General features: G+C 37.2%; 1 protein-coding gene across 2 annotated transcripts in view; it reads left to right on the top strand.

Moving 5' to 3' along the window:
• The window catches only part of gnai2b (guanine nucleotide binding protein (G protein), alpha inhibiting activity polypeptide 2b), a 112,751-nt gene extending 91,053 nt beyond the window's left edge, over positions 1–21,698 (top strand). For both annotated transcript variants that reach the window (XM_022675538.2, XM_049479501.1), the window contains exons 5-9: positions 11,548–11,676; positions 15,435–15,564; positions 16,527–16,680; positions 18,444–18,661; positions 19,719–21,698. In XM_022675538.2, the coding sequence (XP_022531259.2) occupies positions 11,548–11,676; positions 15,435–15,564; positions 16,527–16,680; positions 18,444–18,634 (604 nt within the window). In that variant the 3' untranslated portion in view covers positions 18,635–18,661; positions 19,719–21,698. The remainder of the gene's footprint in view (positions 1–11,547; positions 11,677–15,434; positions 15,565–16,526; positions 16,681–18,443; positions 18,662–19,718) is intronic.
• The last annotated feature ends 714 nt before the right edge of the window (positions 21,699–22,412 follow it).

The following is a 22,412-nucleotide window of genomic DNA, read 5'->3' as shown; positions in this document are numbered from 1 at the left end:
TACTAGTGCAGATTTTTAAATGAGTTGGTAGGCATTTCCAAATTAAAGGTCCTCTGTGAGAAAGTGTAAACTGTCCAATTGACAAAAAAAAAAAAAAAAAAAAAACAGTGGTAGGGGTATAGCATTGCCCATGCAAAAAATGGCATTTTTACACAATTAACAAGCTCAAAGTATCTCCAAAGTAAATTCACTAGTAGAATTCTGGGAGCAGAAAACATTATATTGATATTGACCCAGGCAGTGAAAGTCTTATATTCTAAATCAATACATTGATACCAAATATCATATTTCTGCATGAGCTCGTTGTTTAGTTTTTCTCTTTGGGAGGCTGCTGTAGATCTGCTGCACTGCAGTGTGTTTCTCTGCACCTGCAGGAAATACTGTATATATATAAAACTCAAATTAAAACAGGAAGCTCGGTTTGTTGCTGGGAGGATATTTTGACCTTTGGATTTGTGAAGCAGAAATGTTGTGCTAATAATCTGCACATATAAAAAACGGGCCAGATGCTCACAATGTGTTTATTCAGCAAGAAAACACCACCTCCTGCTTTCCTCCATCACTCCATACTCAGCATGCAGACCTCACCTGTTCTTTACTCTCTCACTCTCTCTGTCTCTCACTCTCTCTGTGTCTCTCTCTCTCTCTCGTTCATTATAGTATAGTGAGGCATGGGGAGGTATAGTGAGCTATGATGAGGTAGATGAGGAATGGTGATATATAGTGAGGTATAGTGATTTGTGGTGAGGTATAATAAAGTAAGGTGAGGCACGGTGAGGTTAAGTGAGGTTTAGTGAGGTAAAGTGAGGTATGGTGATGTGTAGTGAAGTGTGGTGAGGTATAGTGATGTGTAGTGAAATGTGATGAGGTGTAGTGATGTATAATGAAGTGTGGTGAGTTAAAGTGAGATATGGTGAGTTATCGTGAGCTTTGATGAGGTAGGTGAAGAATGGTGATGTACAGTGAGGTATAGTGAGGCACAGTGTGGTATGGTGAGGTATTTTTTCTAATTCTGTAAGTATCTAATTCTGTAAATTTCATCAGCTCTAGTGAGGCATAGTGAGGTACTGTGAAGTAGGTAAGGTAAGTTGAGATATGGTGAGATACAATGATGAGGTATAGTGAGGCATGTACAGTGAGGTATGGTGAGGTATAGTGAAGTGTAGTGAGGTATGGTGAGGTATAGTGAAGTGTAGTGAGGTATGGTGAGGCATGATGAGGTGTAGTGAGGTGTTTTTTTTTTTCAGATTTCTGTAATATTTCATCAGCTCTAGTGAGGTATAGTGAAATTATTATGAAGCGTGGTGAGGTATATTGAGTTACAGTGATGTGTGGTAAGGTATAGTGAGATATAGTGAGGTATGGTGAAGTGTAAAGAGGAATGGTGAGGTATAGTAAGGCGTGATGAGGTATTGTGTGCTATGATGAGGTAGGTGTGACGTGAAGTGAGGCATAGTGAAGTATAGTGAGGTATGGTGAGGTACTGTATATGTTAACTAATATCTCTCAGACAGTGACATGCTGATATATTCTCGGCAGTCCAAAATTATCTCTTATTTTTCCAATTTCTTAAATGTTTAGTAATTCATTCTCTCTTTCTCTCTCTCTCTCTCTCTCTCTCTCTCTCTCTCTCTCTCTCTCTCTCTCTCTTTCTCTCTTTACTCAATCCCTAATCCATTCCTTCCTTCCTGCACATTCATTTTTCATTTCGATGGCAGAAGGAGGCGTGGAGCTTAACTAGATCCACTCTTTTCTCATTTACTTCAGCGAAGACAAAATCAGAGTGAATAGGTCGCTGTTCGCAGAACTCACGTCTGCCAGAAGCTCCTGGAACACTCGTCATGTGGTGAGCTGGCGGTTTGGGTTGGCCAGGTTCACATCCATCTTCACATCCAATCAGTGTGCTGCTTAAAACTGGGAATACATGTGGTGAGGGCAGAATGGAGCACCTGTATCGAGTCCATAATACATTTTGAAGGTCAGAAATTATGATATGGTTACATTTCTACGCATTTTGCGCATAATACTTTTAAAAATACTTACCTTCTACCTTTAATAACATAAAACCTTTACAAGAAACAAAAATAGTGCTTGTTTACAAGCAATTAACAATGTTAAAATATGCCGATTATATGGTAAGCATGTTACACACCTTCAAAAAACTGTTCCTACTAAAGCCTGAGTAGACTGATAAATCAATGCAAAAATAATTTCATCCTAATGTTACTTTTACTTAGGTTCGAAAGTACCTTCAGGCAGCGTAACCTTAATGAATAATGCTTACACTTTGCCTATTAGCTTGCAGACAGTAGGTACAGGTCCCTCCCTCAGACGAAGTCTACTGGCTAATCCTGCTGTGTACTGTCTGATGTTCTCAACCAGCAGGCTGAAATAGTGTTTTTTTAACTGATCTAGTGGGTGTGGCTCTGGTAGGGGGTTAGACCAGTGAGAGGTGGATTTGAGGTTTTCTTTATGGTGACATCATAAGAAAGGAGCCAATCGAATGGCTTATAGAAGCATATGACTCTGAACTCTTCCAACTGATTCACAGAAAACAGACGTTAAACAGCTCAGAGTTGAATATTTCACTGTTAACTCAAATAAACCCAATAAATACTGGCCAACTCCACAGAGATTTAATAAACTCCGCCCAATTATTCCATTATCTTTTAAATAATGGTTGTTTGCCCAGCCAATGTGTTGTAGGCTATAAGAGCAAGTTACCATATTATGTACTGTACATTATGAAAAGTGTTGGAAATGCACTGAAAACTGCAATTCAGGATTAAACTTCCCATGCAATGGAAAAAAAATAAATACACCGTCAGGACGTAAGCAGGGATGTTTTATTCTGCTAACCTCCCAGAATAATAATAATTCAATAGTAAATAGTCATATAAATTAACTAATCTTTTTCTTATTTATTTTTTAACTATTTTCAGTGGTAACATAACAATTTAGGGAGTTAAACAAATACAACAAAAAAGTTAAAGCTCAAAGTGTTAATTGTTTAACTATTTTCAAAGTGTTGATTTAACTCCAAACAGTGTGGAGCTACTGTATATAAACCCTGGGAAAGAGTTGAAATCCACTCTGAGGGAGTTCTTTTTGCTGTGATATAAATCCAGTCCATGGATTTTTACTTTCTGGACCTGGACTACCCACCTCTGTGTGTGAGTAACTATAGGTTTAAATAGGATCTCCGGTGGATTTGGTGTTTTACAGAGACTCTAAGACTAGGTCAGTATAGGCTGAACTGCACTTAGCAGGGCATTATTACACATGTTGTAAAGTAACATATAACGCTGTTAACCATCTCGCTACCTCACAGTGATGTTAGCCAATCAGAGATGATATGTTTGCATGTATGAATATTCATGAGCAGGAGCCAAAATTCTATCATTCCTCGTCCACCAGATTAAAGGACTGTTATAACGGATCACCAGAGCACCTCTTTTTTTTTTTACAAAAAACAGCTCACATGGCAATCATTCATACATACTAGAGATTTACCACAACTAGACGTTTTAAAATGAATAGAAAAACGATTGGAATGAGACCTTTAAAGATTTCAGAGGAAATCACTCCAGCCTTGTTTTATTTCAGCATCTGCACCCAGCAAAATCCCCAGAGTCTAACGGTCACCTCCGAAAATGTTCATTTAAGCCCAGATGGACAGAAATAACCACAGCAAGAGTTCATTTGACACTGAGGGATTTTGCCATGTGATGTCACACTTGTTAATGTTAAAGTTGCAGCTCATCCGTGTCCTCAGGCCTCCCAGCTGAAGCTCCTCCACACAGCTGTCAACTGCTGCTCTCTGGAAGCAGCGCAGTGCGAAATCTGGAGCTCAGTAATCAGGAGGCGGGAATTACGCCGGCAGATTGGAGATCAGAAACACTGAGGGTCAGATGTGTGTGTGTGTGAGTGTGTGAGCTCTGCACGAAATGTGCCTTAATGCCACTGCAGTACATATTCACCAATCACCCATCTGAAAACAGCGCTGGATCACTAGCACTGTGGATTATAGTGCAAACTGTGCAAAGGAGGTGCGGAAACTGTGTTGACCAATTCATTTATAAGACATTTATAATAGAAATTTACAACTGACAAACAATATTACTCAATTAATGTATGATACATAATATATTATAATTCCTGAAATGTAAATATTTTTAGTTAAAACATACATTCAAATATTAACATAATCTCAAAGATTTATTTTGTAAACATTTTGTAGTATAAAAAGAATGTATTACATGCCACCCATGTGTTGAGAGAATGTAATATGTGTGTTTCAACTAAAAATATTTAAATATCAGGAATTATAATATATTATGTATCATAACTTATTTGAGTAATATTGTATAAATTAAGTAAAGTTTACTTAAAGAAAGGATTGATTCAGCAAAAATAAATGAAGTAAAGTTTACTAAATAAAGTAAAGTTTACTCTCCCTCTCTCTCTCTCTCTCTGTATCTCTCTGTATCTCTCTCTCTCTCGCCCTTGCGTTCCACGCTCTCGTCATTTCTCTCTCTCCCTCGCCCTCTCGCCCTCTCGCCCTCGCGCTCTGCGCTCTCGTCGTCTCTCTCTTTCTCTATCTCTCTCTCTGTCTCTCTCTCTCTCTCGCGCTCTGCGCTCTCGTCGTCTCTCTCTCTCTCTCTCTCTCTCTCTCTCTCTCTCGCCTTCGTGCTCCACGCTCTCGTCTTCTCTCTCTTTCTCTATCTCTCTCTCTCTCTCTCTCTCACCCTCGCGCTCTGTGCTCTCGTCGTCTCTCTCTTTCTCTCTCTCTCTCTCTCTCTCTCTCTCTCTCTCTCGCCCTGTAGGATGATACTTATCCTACATGCATCTATCTGATCTCTGCCTGAAACTGGTACACAAGCCTTATTGTTCGCAAATCCATCAGAGTCCAGGGCATTCTTATTAATTATGAAATGTCTCGAGTAACGACACGATGGGGAATTACATAATCAGCTTCTTTTATTTCCTTTTCACATTATTACAGTAGATGTGTGGTTTAGGGCATGTGGCTTTTTAAATTAATGCATCATTTCTGAAACGCTTTGAAAAGCATTTTCCTCTTTTTCAGTTGTGTAAAAGATCATCTGGCTCATCTGTCCTCTCTAGGTATTTTGTAACATGCTTTAAAATATTTCCTCCTTATTACTGTTCTGTAATAACATTTCTGTTAAAAAAATAAGCAATGCTTCACAGTGTAAAAGTGCAACATCCTCTTATCAGGTTCTTTCAGGCAGTCGTATGGGAGGTTTGCCTTTCTTACCAGCATATGAACAGGCCAAGAATATTCCACATCATCTCCTGAGAATGTTGAGAGAGAATTTTTTTTTTTAATGTTATGTTCTGGCTACACTCCTGTCATTTAGTCATGCCCAACTCGTGGTCTGTTGGCTCTCTTCATGCATATGTACTAGTTCCCTTAATTAATCATGGGTGTGTTTTGGGCGTAACTCAAAATAATCAGTGTGCCAGTTGTAATTTCCTATAACAGCCAGGTGAGCTCTGGCTTTGGCACGTTTGTATCTTAACAGTGCGGCGCTTTTGTTCGTCTCAGCAGAGACAGATACTGAGCTGCTTGTTCACACTGTGAAGCTACACCAGCAGCTCATTTAAGGGAACAGTTATGATATTTTATTCTTTATTCTGTTTATTGTTGAAGTAAAAGCTGGATATGCATTCTTGTGTGTGTGTTTATCGAGCAGAAGTGTTCACACACTGAACATGCACGGAGCTCCTGCATAGTTAAGATAGGATTGGGCAGCTTGGATGCTGACTGTTGACTATTGTCAGGGTTTTATTCAGTCAGTGGCACACCTGTATTTCCCACCGCCAAGATAGAAACACATCAGAAGTTTACCTGAACACACCTCACTTTCAGACCACCACACCCATCAGTGTAGATTTATTCCTAAACTCTGACACTATTTTAACGGCACAGGCGCAAGGTATAAAAATAGACTGTTGTTGAGGTGTGAGATAGCAATGAGCATTGTGACACGCGTTGCGCTGTTCTCTCACACTCTGTGAGTCTGACCAGTCAGTTTTCTTTAAACCCAGCAGTCTCGCATGATGAGAAGGAAAAATGGACTCTGGAATCGTCCGCCGATTCGCTTCGCTTACCCTGCCCAGACAGATGGGTTCAGTGTGGTGTCACAAATGGAAGGGTTTGGGGAGCAGGAGGAGCTTTTTTTGGCCTGGACGTGATGGTGTTGTCCACTGCCACGGGGGACACAGCTGAGAATTAGCGCCGGCCATGCCGGGAAAACAGACCTATTTCTGTGTGCCCTCAATCCCAGATCTGTGGCTCCAACTAGATCACAACCCCAGATACAAGAAACCAATATTTATTTTTATTAGAAATACATACATGGCTTATAATTAATAAATTGCTATTGTTCAGAAACTTGTTGTGTCTTTCAGGGGCATATAAATAAATTTTTGCTAGTTCTGTAGTTCTGTTTTTATTAACAGATCCAGACATTTTATTAATCACTGACTAGATATTATGGCCTCTGCACAAGGTGCGTCAAGAGGCTTATTGCTATCTTACACCCCATCTACAGTCTATTTTCACACCTTGTGCCTGCGCTGTTAAAATAGCTTCAGAGTATAGAAATATCTATATCTATTGTGGTGACAGAAAATACAGAATCTCCATGGACTAAAATCAACCTAAATATCTGGCATGTTTCCATCTTGGCAGCAGGAAATACAGGTGCGCCACTGACTGATTAAAACCCTGACAACAGTCAACACTCAGCACCCAATCGTATCTTAGCCATGCCGGAGCGCTCAGCGTGTGTACACCCCCTCTAGTCATACACCCACAAACATTGCTGTTTCCTTAAATGAGCTGCTGGTGTATCTTCATAACGTGAATGCGCAGCTCAGTATCCTCTGCTGAGACGCACAAAAGCTCCGCACTGTTAAGATACGAATGCGCAAAAGTCAGAGCTCACCTGCTTCTTAAAGGGAATGATGACTGACACACTGATTGGTTTATTTCACGCTAAGCTCAAAAGACGCCTGTGATTAATTAAAGAATTAGTTCATGCCTTTTGTGTGTTTCGAGCCACACAAGATGTATTTTTTGCTCCCCCACGATACCAAACACTACAGCATGCCCAACGAATGCTGTCTATGCTGTCTAATTACTGGGTTTTCCTGATCCAGTTGCATTGCAGAGTGTAAATAAGTAGGTCAAATTTTCACATTTTAAAGCATACATCTTTTACAACTTTTATATTGTAAACTTTACACGTTTAATGGAATTCTATGTAAAACATTAAACATTTTATTTGAAGTTGAAATTGAGTTGCATTTCTATATTTTGAGATGTAAAGAACAGTAACTATATCTGGTTTATGTTCGAAAGTCAGAAAAATAGAAGGTTTCTGAATGAAAGTGACAGTATTTATCGTTTATTTGCTTAATATACTACAACATTCAAAAACATTCCATTTAGCATTTACAAAATTTTATAGTGTTCATTTAACCCTTGTGTGGTGTTCAGGTCTGTGGGACCCGTTTTCATTTTTCATCAAATGATACTAAAAAAATATTTTTTCTAACTCAAACTCATTGGCATTGGCTCATTTTTTGTGAAAAACATATATCAAAACACATTTTCCATAAACCCCCCCAACACACATTTATATTACATACAGTATGTTTGGCCAAGGGCTAATAAACATTGCTTCATTTGTAAATTTGAACCTAAACATTTCTGCTCATATCTTGAGTTTAATTCATTTTCTTTTACATTTTATTAAAAAACTAATAAAAAAAGAGTAGCACTTTTTAAAAGAAATGTAACATAAGAAAGGTAAAGGGCAAATATTAACCATGTAAGCTGTTTATATTGCTTGCAATTTAGGTGAAGCAAGCATGTGTAAAGATTTTAATGTAGAATTGCTTAATTTTGCTGAATTAAATACAAGTAACAAAGTAAACAAGTTACAAAAATATGAACACCACACAAGGGTTAAATAGGTTTTATTTGGTTTAAAACACAAATTGTGTCTAAATGTGTCAATTTTTAATATATTTGCAATTATTTTATGTTTTCTGTAGCATGTTTGTTCACTTTCTTTTACTTCAAACTAAATCTGTGAAAATGTGCACATACTTTTGCATAAATCTGTCTCAAATGCACAAGTCTGCCATAAACATACATGTATTTTTTTTCTCTGTTTAGTATTCGGAAGCTTCTTCAAGCCACCAAACTGGCGGCTAAAACTACAATGCTTTATACTTAAGGCCTTTAAACAGAGCTCACTGTTAATATATGCATGATGGTTAGATAAATAAATCATAGCTAGTTTTATTTAAAGCTCACCTTCCGCGAAAATCCGATTTTTCTTGTTTTTTGTGGAATACAGTAGGTCTCTCCGAGTTGAATGTGTACACCTGCACATTAAACTGTTTTGCAGCCCCCATTGTCTGCAGGAGCTAAGCAAAGAAATCCCCCCTCCCCCCCTCCGAAAAACGGGTGAATTTTGAATTATCTTTCTGCCTACGTAGGCAGAAACTCACAGACCAGCCCACCTTGGCTCGAGAAACTCCCAGAGGCGGAGCTGAAGCGACGCAACATCACCGCTCATCAGTTAGGAGGTGGGAGGCAGTGAGCGGCAGAGCGGCGGAGGGGCGTCGCAGTGCTCCTAGCCAATCAGAGGAGAGATATTTGCATGCTGTTTGCATGTATGAATATTCATGAGCAAAGCTGGAATCCGGTCATTTTGGACACACCCCTAAAACAGTCCATTAAAAAATAGCTATACAGAGACACCTGAGCACTTTTTTTTTACAAAAACGGCTCACATGTCATTCATTCATACTAGAGACCACAACTAGACATTTTAAAATGAAAGAAAAAACGACGGAAGGTGAGCTTTAAACCATCATAAATTCATGCCAGACGTCCAGCTCACCTCGTCTCAGAGCTTCTGAACAAACCGCAGCTCAACCCACATGAGCTGTGGAGATACCAGAGCAGAGGAGCTCTTCAGCTCTGTATAAAATATAATAATCATATAATCAGAACAATGCTGGGTCGTGCTCATCCTGCAGCTCCAGGCTCTTTTGTAACACATACGAGCAGATGAGCTGCTTCTCCGTTACGTTACGAGTATTTCTCACCCAGCTGCTCCAGATTTCTCACGATTTTAGGATTCTTAGAAAGCAGTGCTTTCCTAAAACCAGTCCCACACAATAAAACATCACAGATGAACAGTTGGCAGGATAAACGAGAGCGAATATAAGGGTTGAGAAACAGTTTTAACACATACATCTCTTTACAGACATGTCACAATGCTCTTTGCTATCTTACACCCCGTCAATTTCAGTTTGTGTGTGTGTGTGAGTGTGGGTGTGTGTGTGTCAGTAGGCAATCACTTAAAAAAACGAAGACGCTACCACTATAATCAGGAGATCGCTGGTTCAAATCCCGGTCATGCAGCTTGCCATTAGCTGCAGGAGCCCTAAGAGAGCACAAATGAGAGCCTTGCTCTCTCTGGGTGGGTACAGTACAGTAGATGGCGCTCTTCTTTCCCCTCATCACTCCTAGGGTGATGGGGATCAGCAAAAGGCTGCATCTGTGAGCTGCTGTATCAGAACCGAGTCACTGCGCTTTCCTCTGAGCGTTAGCGCTGTGATGTTACTCAGCAAAAAGTTCAAAAAGAGGCGGAGTCGAAACAATAGGGGAAGTACTAATTGGGGAGTGGGTTGGGTTATTGGCCGTTTAAATTAGAGCAAATATGGTATAATAGCTCAAGGCTGTTAAGCATCTTAACGTATCAATGTTTTCTGCACTTTCTAAGCATCTTTGAGTTCTTGAAAGGTGCTAATAAGTATATTTATATCATTATTATAGTCAACGTTATTATTAACAGTTACTAAGAAGTATTTATTGAAAAGAAAACATGAAAATGTTTGTGAAAAGGTCAGGGGGTTCTCCACAACCAGGGTTAGGAGCCAATGCTCTTGAGAAGAACTGAAAACGTTTGTTGGCAACCGAAAGTGATTCTTCTTCAATCGAATTGTTTAAAATAAAAATCTTCCTGGCCTCTTTATTGTAGAGGTAGAGTGTAGAGGAAGGTCCACCCCCAGAGTGAAATCTCGACAGCATATCAGTCTCTGAATGAAAGCTCAGCACTTTGGAGGAATGAGGGGCGTCCGGGGAAATCATAGCCAAGACCACGCTGAATAGATGATGACGGACAGGAAGCTGAAGAACATGGCAGCTGTTTAATAATGAAAATTGTCACAGCCACAGTGAATTGTGTACGGGTCCATGCATACCTTATCAGCTCTTGCTCTGGTGTATATCTGCATGTAGGGGTTATGAACAGGGGCGTCACCTGGCCTGGGCTTCTGGGGCTTTAGCCCCGAATAATTATCCAGTAGCCCCGAATCGTATCGCTCAGCTCAGCTGTATTATTATTGAGCAGACAGGTCACTGTCCGCTGTGTAAATGTAAAATCTCTTAACGCGAATCACAGAGCCGGTTCAGAAGAAAGAATAAAGTTCCGCCTTTCAGGAGAAACAGCCAATCAGCTTGCTGGTTTTGCGGAGCACGATGAGCTAGTAGGGAAGCCCCCCTCGCCACGCCTCACTGGGGATGATTTCTGAGGGTTTTTTGCGTTGTTGTAGTGCGTTGCTGTGCTAACTTTAAAAACATATATGGATATACGGCAATTTTTCTAAAAGAAAGGTAACTGAACTAACCATGTAAACTGTGATGATACTGTTTCTGATAGTTGGTTAAAAAGACTAATCTCTCTGAATCAAAACACACAGATCAAACCCACTGCGACAATAGTCAGTTAGCTTAACTTTAGAATTAGCTAGCTTAGATAGGTAGTCAAGGTTTCAGAAAATAAAAACTATATATGTTTAACCTGCCCTGATCTGAGTTACCTGATCAGCCAACCACTATTTCATTTTTTAAATTGTTTTTATTAATTTAGGATTGCAAGATTTACTGTAAGCTATAATTAATGAAAATTAATTTAGCTAAGTAGTTAGCTAGAAGCTGGATGTTGTGGATAGCCAGAATTTAGTTCAATACTTAGTTTAAATGAGTTTATTAAGGCTGGTCTCTGACCTAAAATTGTATGTTTTCCACCGGATCCAAGTGATCAGCTAAGCTACACATTATAGTGTTAAAACATTATTTATCAGGATATTTATTGTAATAGATAGATATGTTGTAATATATCTTCACATACCCAGGCAACCATATGCATGGTATCCATACCATACAAGCTCTTCTTCTGGTGTATATCTGTATGTAGGGTTTATGAATGATGCAGATCAGTGAAGAGGTGGAGAAGATCCATAGTCCAGTCTGGGACTTTGCTCTGTGTTATTTATTGCTTTACTGTTAATGATTTACTTTTTGATTCATTGTTCTTCATGTTCTTCAGCATCTGCAGTTTATCTTTACAGTTATTTGGAATGACCTAAGTGTGTGTGTTTGTATTTTGTGTGTGTGTGTTTGTGTGTGTGTGTGTGTGTGTGTGTTTCCAGTTATCTGAATGATCTTGAGAGGATAGCACGAGCAGACTACATTCCCACCCAGCAGGACGTGCTGAGGACCAGAGTCAAAACCACCGGCATCGTCGAGACGCACTTCACTTTTAAGGACCTGCACTTCAAGTGAGAGACCACTCTAATACACACACTCAGTTTGTGTGTGTGTGTGTGTGTGTGTGTGTGGGTGTGAGAGAAAGACTGTCAGTAGGCAATCCCTTTGCCATCGTTTTTAGTATTCGCTTAAAAAAGCTAAGGCGCTGCCACTATAATCAGGAGAACGCTGGTTCGAATCCCATTCATGCAGCTTGCCATCAGCTGCCAGAGCCCTGAAAGAGCACAATTGAGAGCCTTGCTCTCTCTGGGTGGGTACAGTACAGTAAATGGTGCTCTTCTTTTCCCTCATCACTCCTAGGGTGATGTGGATCAAGGCTGCATCTGTGAGCTGATGTATCAGAACCGAGTCGCTGCACTTTCCTCCGAGTGATGCTACTCAGCAAAAAGTTTAAAAAGAGGCGGAGTTGAGGCGTTGGTGTTGGGGCATCACTACACTAGGGATAGGGAGAGTCCTAATTGGGGAGTGGGTTGGGTAATTGGCCGTGTGAATTGGGGAGAAAATGGGAAAACAATAAAAAAATAATAATAAATTAACTAGCCATTGCTTATCGATGTAAGGTTAGCATGTGTCTTTTTTTTGTAATATAGAATAAAATGCCCTAAAAATGTCCAAAAACATCCACAAAGTTCACAGATTAGTTTTTGCTTAGGCTGGTTTTCTAATTTTATTACAACCCCAATTCTAATGAAATCAGGAAGTTATGTAACATCAATATAAACAGAACAAAAAATTTGAATGTGAGGAAGAGCTCACTAAAAGCACTAATATGTTTCGAGTTCCAGCAGCAAGTACTTTGTATTTCGGTTAGGACATCAGATTTTTAGATTTTATATTTAGATTTAGAATTTTGAATTTATTTTTCATTTTTCTCCCATTTTACATTAAATTTATTATCTTTGTAGTGTATTTAATTAAATATAGGTTGAAAATGAATTTCAAATCATTATATTCTGTTTTTATATCCGTTTTACACAACATCCCAACTTCACTAAAATTTGGGTTGTACTAAAAATTATGAATGTGATGCTGTAGTGTCACCGGGAGAGGAATAATCGATCAATCAATCAATCAATCAATCAAGCAAGCAACCAACCAACCAACCATCCAACCAACCATCCAGCCAACCAAACATCCAATCAGCCAACCAACCAACCAACCAACCAACCAGCCAACTATCCAACCAACAAACCAACCAACCAACCAACCAACCAACCAACCAACCAGCCAACTATCCAACCAACAAACCAACCAACCAACCAACCAGCCAATTATCCAACCAACCAACCAACCAACCAACCAACCAACCAACCAATCAATCAATCAATCAATCAATCAATCAACCCACCAAGCAAGCAAGCAAGCAAACAATCAGCCAACCAATCAATCAATCAATCAATCAATCAATCAACCTTTATTTTCTCTCATTTTTAATGCAGCTAAGCATTTACTTTACAATGACTAGAAAAAAAATAAGATTCCATTGTATTAAGTAAAAGCAACAGTTTAAAAAACATTAAAATAAAATAAAATTAAATGAACCATCAGTAAAACAAATTAAATAATTATTTCAGATAAAGAGAAGAAAAGTTTATTTAAAAATTAAACATAATTAAACATAATTAATAATAATTTAACATGAGAAGATAAAATAGGTCGAAATACACAGGTAAATTGGTTAATGTTGTTGCACTATTAATAAGTATATTAAATATGATTTATGACTCGGCCCAGTTATAAAGCTCTGCTGTAATTTGGCTAATCTAAACCGAGCGCTCGTCTCCTCCCGTCTCTCTGCTTCACACCATGAATAAAACATGACAACAATCAATAGAAGGAGGGAAAAATGTCACCTCGTCTGTTGTCCCACTTTCTGTAACCATAGAAACTTTTCTCCTGAAAATGCCGCCGCAGATAAAGGCTGGACTGGACTGGAGAGGACAGATGGATCACAGACGTCCACTTTAACAGGACTCTTCTCCAGAGAGTCTGGGCTCGGTTTCTCAAAAGCTTCAAAGTGTTAAAATCATGATCTTAACTGGATAAGAGAGAGGGAGTGTTCAATGTGCAGAATAAATGAATTAATGAATAAAAGAAGTTACAGTAAACTTACAGCATACAGGGTACCTTTAAAATAAGACTGCCCTTATAAAGGGTTTATAAATGGTTTATAAATTAGATTATTAAGTATTGTTGATTAGGTTGTAAATGCCTTAAAAACCTTTGATAATCAGTTACAACACATCAATTGAAAAGGCAAAAGTGTCAAACCTGTGGTTACATACTTACATACATAATTACAAATATATTACTATAAAAGGTTTAATGCTGACTGATGGAAAACACAAAGTAAGATCAGTTTCTGAAAAGAAAATGTGTAGAATTACTATTTTGCACATTTTCAGCTCACTGTTGCAATTTCTATTTATGCATTGTCATATATTTACTGCTTATTAATAGGTTTTAAAGTATTTCCAACCTAATTAATCACCAATAATAAACGCCTTTATAAACCATTTATAAACCCTTTATAAAGGTAGTCTTAATTTAAAGTGATACCATATACAGCGCCTTTTGAAACGCCCAATAATCTTTACAGTAGATTAATAGACTAAAGACGAAGAAAAACATATTACATTATTTAGTAAACAATAACATTTTAACGCTCCTGTTGTCTTTAAATTTACTAACACCTTTATTCTCTGGGTTGACATGATCCCAGCAATTTAAACCACCAGAAAATGAATAGAATTACCTTTCAATAAACATGTTAGCAAAGTTTATTTGCCTGTTACTTCATGATTATTAGATAAACTGTCTGCAGTTCTGCAGTTCAGCATTATTTTAAGGTTATATTAGTATTAAATAAGTTTTATAAGTGTTAAGTCAGGGCCTAAAGTGAAGGAACGTTTTAAAAAAAGGTTATAAAACTGAATGTCATATTAACCTCTACATTACTACCACACAAATGTGTGTAGAATATTGGTATTTTGTATGGTGTATGCCAATAAAACATATTTTTGGAAATGAAATTGGAACATTAAAACATTAAATTAAGAAAAGACATTTATTATGAATCACAAAACTAATGACAATATTTTTTTTGTTAGAGACCTTAAACAGTGATTGGGTCAAATTGACCACAAAGATAATAGAAGGGGTTAAACAAACCAGAATATGTTCTATATTATAGATACTTCAAAAAGTGGCACCTCTTGCTTAAATAACAGCTTTGCACATCTTGGCATTTTCTCTTCAGATAATTACTTGAGTTTCTTGTCTCTTAATAAAGTGTTTGAGAGCATCAGTTAAGGTAAAGTAGTGAAGAGGTAGAGTTACAGGTATACAGTGAATAGTGAATATTTGAGTAATGTTCGAATCCAGATTATGAGAAGCAACAACTACTCAACTAAATAAAGAAAAAAATTACTTTAAAAAAATGAATGTCAATCAATCTGAAAGTCAATGTTAAGAATTTATTAATGTATCCTCAAGTGCATTTGCCACAAAGACCACCAAAACCTTAATGATGATGGAACTGGCACTCATCAGGACCACCCCAGGAAAGGAAGACTGAGAGTTTCCTCTGTTGTACAGGATAAGTTTATTAGAGTTAACAGCTCCCCGGATAAGACCACCTAAATGCTTCACAGAGTATTTTGGTTTGTTTAACACTTCTTTTAAGTTACTACATGATTCCTTATGTGTTCCTTCATAATCTGGATCACTTATTTATTCATTAATAATATACTGTGTTTTCTCTCTAAAGGATGTTTGATGTTGGAGGTCAGAGGTCAGAGAGGAAGAAGTGGATCCACTGTTTTGAGGGAGTGACCGCCATCATCTTCTGCGTGGCCCTCAGCGCATATGACCTGGTGCTGGCTGAGGATGAGGAGATGGTGAGGATGAGTTTATCCCTTATAAAAGAAAAGGGTGTTAAGTATATTTCTTAACATTGAGACGTACAGAGTTTGGACAATGCAACTGAAACACCTGTCATTTTAGTGTGGAATTTTAGGTTTCATGGCTAAATTGGAGCAGCTTATGTTCAATCTTCATTAATTGCACATTGCACCAGTAAGAGCAGAGTGTGAAGGTTCAATTAGCAGGGTAAGAGCACAGTTCTGCTCTATATATTGCAATGCACACAACATTATGGGTGACATACCAGAGTTTTTTCAATTGTTTGTGCACGTCTTGCTGGAGCATCTGTGACCAAGACAGCAAGTCTTTGTGATGCATCAAGAGCCACGGTATCCAGGGTAATGTCAGCATACCACCAAGAAGGACCAACCACATCCAACAGGATTAACTGTGGACGCTGTAAGAGGAAGCTGTCTGAAAGGGATGTTCGGGTGCTAACCCGGATCGTATCCAAAAAACATAAAACCACGGCTGATCAAATCACGCAGAATTCAATGTGCACCTCAACTCTCCTGTTTCCACCAGAACTGTCCGTCACCACAATCAATTACTGTGCTCTAAAACCAGGTGTTTCAGTTTCATTGTTCACCCCCTGTATTTTAGTAAAATAAACCTGCTTTTGGATCCTTACCCTGTATGTCTGTTCTGGACATACCTGCACAATAGGTTTCAATCTGTGTGCAAGAATACATGAAAAAAGAATAAGATGTGGTTGAAGAAGGTGTTGTCTATTTCAATGCACTCAGAGTTTAAAAGGGTTAATATTTAATCTACTGAAGTCCACATAAACAGAAGGAGGATGGTAGATAAAAGCAAGAGCAACAGCTCCTCATGGTGGAGATCCCAGAGCATAACACTCTCACTGTCCCTCAACCTCCTCCCTCTCTCTCTCTCCCTCTCTCTCTCTCTTTCTCTCTCTTTCTCCGTAATTTTTCAGAACCGAATGCACGAGAGTATGAAGCTCTTCGACTCCATCTGCAACAACAAGTGGTTCACAGAGACCTCCATCATCCTCTTCCTGAATAAGAAGGACCTGTTTGAGGAGAAGATCACGAGCAGTCCTCTCACCATCTGCTTCCCCGAGTACTCAGGTCTGTAGCATCACCAGCCTTTAATCACCTAACACACTGTAATCATCACCAGCACCAATAATCACACATACTATCAGGCGGTTCTTTATTTAGGCAAACCTTGGCATTTTCCTAGGGCCTCAACCAAATCTGTCCTCCATAGGGGCCCCCAAATCTGACCATCCCAGCTACAGTAAATACACCAAAAACAATGTTAATTTGTTACTAACGTAAAGTATTTCTATTTCTATAAAAAAACAACAGAAATATCAGTAGAATACCGAATTAATGTCAAAATACTAATTGTCCACACACACATACCCCCCTCTGTTGCTTGCATTGAACTAGTCCATAATATGATGATGTAGCAATGTGCCACACGACGTGTTTCCTCTAATTACATCCACGCCAAAGAAACACTGGTAATTTATGCTGATAGTAAATACAAACAAGAGTGTTACGGACCAAAATAAACGCTTTTTAGGAGAGATATAAGTTTTGTGTAAATATTTATAAGACAATAGCTGACAAAATCTGTTTTAATGACGTTAATAAACATCACTGTGACAGCGCTAGTCGCAGTTTCACCGCAGCAAAGGACGAGGACGTGAATCACTTATCTAACCAGCCTGTACTGACTTCTGCCCCCAATAACCCTTTCATTAACCTCCAATAGAATTTAATAGTCTTCAGTAGCCTTCAACAGTCTAACCTTGCTGCCGTGGTGTGTCCACTAAACTCCGTAGTTATAAACATCCTGAGGTTAGCAGCGCGCTAACTGACCTGTTTATAATGTAATCCCAGCAGTGACTCCGTGACGGCTGCTCTAAACTGCTGCTGTTAGCTGCTTGGGCTGAAAGATGAACTGTAGAGAGCTGTATTATCCGGTTAGTGGGATTAAAACCTTTGTTTCCTACACAGATGATCTTAAGATAACTGTAAAAAAACGCTCCAGACTGGCTGAGCTGAGCCCTGTAGCCTGTGGCTGGGCTGTAACTCTGACTGAGTAAAGACTGCGGGGCTTGTGCTGCTGCTGCTGCAGCTCCGACTAGTGGTTGGATGAGGAACTGCAGCTTCCTGTAAGTGAGCAGTTTCACCGGCCATCCACACACAGCTCTGATAAACTGCTTAACCCTAAACTCCTGAATCAGATCGGTTAAAATCAGAGGAATATCTGCCGATCGCCGATACCGTATTCTGGCTGAAAATCGGCTGATACCGATACACTGCCGATCGATCGTTCTATCTCTAGTTATTTGGTTCATGTGTGTGTTTCAAGAATGAGGGCCCCTTGTTTATATTTTGCCTAGGGCCCCAAAATGGCTAGATCCGCCCCTGATCACTAGAGTTAATAAAGTACCGGTTAAAATTAATTTTACACACCTTAAATTCAGTGCTTTGTTCTGAAAAATGTTGCAATATGTAATAAGTATTTAAATATTGTATTATATATTACTACTAAAGTCATCCAAACTCTGAAGAAAAACATATGTAAACATATATTTAGTGAACAAAAAAATGTTAAACAAACTAAAATATGTTTTATATTTTAGATTCTCCAAAGTAGAACCTATAGTGGCGCTTTAAAATGAGAATATCACCATTTATAGCAAACATTTCTGGGACAATATATCGTCCTGAAAATGTGGTAATCATGACAGGCCTAACTGTACAGACACTTGAGCTAGTTTTATAATAAAACACTCTTATAAACATAAGCATCCTTTATTACATTAAAGTAATTCTCTCCGCTGACGGTTCTCTGTTTTTTCTCTGATATTCAGGAGCTAATAAATACGATGAGGCAGCGAGCTACATCCAGACTAAATTCGAGGATCTGAACAAGAAAAAAGACACAAAAGAGATTTACACTCACTTCACCTGCGCCACCGACACCAAGAACGTGCAGTTCGTCTTCGACGCCGTCACCGACGTCATCATCAAAAACAACCTGAAGGACTGCGGCCTTTTCTAAAGACCTGGCCAGGAGAGAGACGCCCAGGTAAACATGTGGATTTTTTGCAGTGTACTAAGAACTTTCACCTTATTTAAAGTAATTTAAACCCGAAATAAGCACTGAAAGTTATTCTGATTCTTGTGTCCACATTTTAAGATATAAAACCAATGATTTTTGCTTGATTTAGGTCTTACTTCGCTCAATTTGGGACTTCTTATTAAAAAAAAAAAAAAAACTAGCTTACCCTATTGGCAGATTTTTTATTTTTTTTTGCTTAATATAAGCGTATACAGCTCTGGAAAAAAATAAGAGATCACTTAAAAATGATGAGTTTCTTTGATTTTACCAAATTAAAAACCTCTGGAATATAATCAAGAGGAAGATGGATGATCACAAACCATCAAACCACCAAACTGAACTGCTTGAATTTTTGCACCAGGAGTAAAGCAGCATAAAGTTATCCAAAAGCAGTGTGTAAGACTGGTGGAGGAGAACATGATGCCAAGATGCATGATTAAAACTGTGATTAAAATCCAGGGTTATTCCACCAAATATTGATTTCTGAACTCTTAAAACTTTATGAATATGAACTTGTTTTCTTTGCATTATTTGCATCATCTTTTTTTGTTATTTCAGACATTTCTCATTTTCTGTAAATAAATGCTTTAAATGACATTTTTTTAATTTGGAATTTGGGAGAAATGTTGTCTGTAGTTTATGGAATAAAACAATAATGTTCTTTTTTTATCAAACATAAACCTAAAATGCACCAAAAGTTATTTAGATTCTTGTGTCCGAATTTTAAGCAAAAAAAATCTGTGATTTTTGCTTGATTTAAGTCTTACTTCACTCAATTTAGCACTTTAGCACTAAAATTATTGCTTTTTTAAGAAATCTTACTTAAAGCAATTTGCTCTCCTCACTGGCAGATTTTTTTTTGCTTAATAAAAGCTCATATGTCTTAATTTACATAGAATTTATCTAGTTTTTCTCAATTCTTTTTTTTTGTTGTTGCAGTGTACAACTTAATAATGTGCAACAATCTTCTCAAATTTTTTCCTAATATTTTTTGTTTCTGTTCTGTTTTTTGTTTTTGTTTCAGGTAAATCCTGACTGGGTGGTGCTTCTGCAGCACAACGCCAGACTGCCTACAAACCCTGAATTTTTATTTTATACCCGGAGGAGAAAAAAGACAGAGAAACGCAACAAACTAGAAGAAAAGGAAAATAATGCAAAATCACCATCACTGAATTCCAAAACACACCTTCTCTCCTGCACCTAATTTTTATTATTATTGTTATTATTATTATTATTATTATTATTATTTTTGTAAATATTTTATTTTAAGGAGTTTTTTTTTTTCTTTCGATTGAAAAAAAGCAGCAGTGATTTCTGATATGTTTCTCTTACCCTTTGACCTTTTTTGCTTTTGATTGACAGGGCAAAAGAAGAGGGCGGGGATAAAAAAATGCGTTTGATATATAAAACCTGTTTCCTTTTCTTAAACAGATGTGCAGAATTTTATTGAATTAACTGCCTGAAGCTTCTTTTTGTAAAAGCTCTGAGAGCACAGAGCGATTTTTGCTTTTTTACTCACCTGATGATTCCACGCTCCCGGCTCGACTGTACAGAGAACTGCATGACTGACCATAAAAATAAAAACAGATAAAAATAAAAACAGCTCGCTCCGGCTCGGCCGCAGTGCAACGCTCCCTCTGCAGCTCAGCTCACGCATTTAACCTCCTGAAATCCTCGCTTCACTGCAAAAACTCAAGCTTAGCAAGTTAAATCCTCTTAAATCCAGTTTAAATATCTGAAACTTCTCAGTTTTGCATTTTTTTTAGGTTTTTATAGGAATTTTTAACTTATTTCTAACTTAAACACTTCAAAAAAATAGACAAAAACTAGACAACATACATGTAAATTGAGATTATGTGTAAATTGTACTTATAATAAGGAAATAAATCTGCCAATGGGGTAAACACTATTTTTCTTAGTTTGATTTCCTAAAATGACTGAAAGTAAGATTAAATCAAGCAAAAATCACAAATTTTATCTCTTAAATTTGGACACAAAAATCATGATAATTTTCGGTGTCTATTTTGAGACTAAAACTTAAAATAAGATAAAAGTTCTAAGTACACTGCAAAAAATTAAATAATAATTGGCAAAAACTAGACAAAATATATGTAAATAGAGATGTATATACTCATACCAAACAAAAAAAATCTTAGTAAGATTTCTTAAAATAAGCTTTAATCACAAAATGAGTGAAGTAAGACTTAAATCAGTCAAAAATCACAGATATTTTGGCTTACATTTTATCATAAGTATCAGAGTTTTATTGTGTTTATTTTAAGTTTTAATTATTGAAAGGTGAAAATTCTAAATGAGACTGATTAAGATTATTATTCCTAAAATAACCGAAATAACCTTTCACTTATACAAAACTAAGTAAGACAAAAATCAGATAAAAAAACATTTGATTGCCTTTAAATTATATAATTTCACTTTCTAAGATTTCATTTTTTAGGTGTATTTCCATGTTTTAAGTATTTTAATCTATTAAGTGTCTTATTTCCTTGTTTTTAACATCAAACCAGCTTACAATTAGGGAATTTTAGTAGATTAAATAATTCACTTAAAACAAGCACCAATAAATTAGAAATAAGTTATAAATTCTTATAATAAAACTTTACCAATCTCAAGATGAGAAATATTAGATAGTTTGGCCACATTTCAGAGGATTTCTCTTGATAAGATTTAGTTTTTTTGCAGTGTTCACTTTAATAAACACTGTACACTTGTGACTAATGTTTAAAATGCATAACTCTCTCGTCTTTCACTGTTCTTTCCTTTCGTGCTCCTCCCCCGTTCTCTCGTTCTCTCTCTCTCTCTCTGTTCTGTGCCTTGACTTCCAGTTTTCACATCGTCTGTAGAGTTTAGAGCAGATTCAGTTTCACAATATCAAATAAGGAAGATAGAAAAACGAAGACGATGATCTTCAGGATGAGGAGAGAGGAGAAAAATGAAAATACCTGAAATTTTTAATGAAAATAAAAGTTGATTCACAAGCGTGAAACGAGTGTGTCTTATTCTTTGTGTCGTGTTACGAGAAAAAAACTGCAGATCAATTTAGAAAAGTATGCAAGAAAGAAAGAAAGTATGCAAGAAAGAAAGTATGCAAGAAAGAAAGTATGCAAGAAAGAAAGATAGTATGCAAGTATGAAAGTATGCAAAAATAATTTGTGGTTTTGGTCAAAAGTGAAAGTAAGAAAGAAAGAAAGTATGCAAGTAAAGAAAAAAGTATGCAAGAAAGAAAAATAGTATGCAAGTATGTAAGTATGCAAACAATAATTTGTGGTTTTGGTCAAAAGTGAAAGTAAGAAAGAAAGAAAGTATGCAAGTAAAGAAAAAAAGTATGCAAGTAAAGAAAAAAGTATGCAAGTAAAGAAAAAAGTATGCAAGAAAGAAAAATAGTATGCAAGTATGTAAGTATGCAAACAATAATTTGTGGTTTTGGTCAAAAGTGAAAGAAAGAAAGTATGCAAGTAAAGAAAAAAAGTATGCAAGTAAAGAAAAATAGTATGCAAGTATGAAAGTATACAAAAACTATATTGTGGTTTTGGTCAAAAGTGAAAGTAAGAAAGAAAGAAAGTATGCAAGTAAAGAAAAAAGTATGCAAGTAAAGAAAAATAGTATGCAAGTATGAAAGTATGCAATAAATAATTTGTGATTTTGGTCAAAAGTGAAAGAAAGTATGCAAGTAAAGCAAAATAGTATGCAAGTATGAAAG

This window comes from Astyanax mexicanus, chromosome 5 (assembly GCF_023375975.1).
Source record: "Astyanax mexicanus isolate ESR-SI-001 chromosome 5, AstMex3_surface, whole genome shotgun sequence".
NCBI lineage: Eukaryota > Metazoa > Chordata > Actinopteri > Characiformes > Acestrorhamphidae > Astyanax > Astyanax mexicanus.
This window is presented reverse-complemented; position numbering and strand designations above follow the sequence as displayed.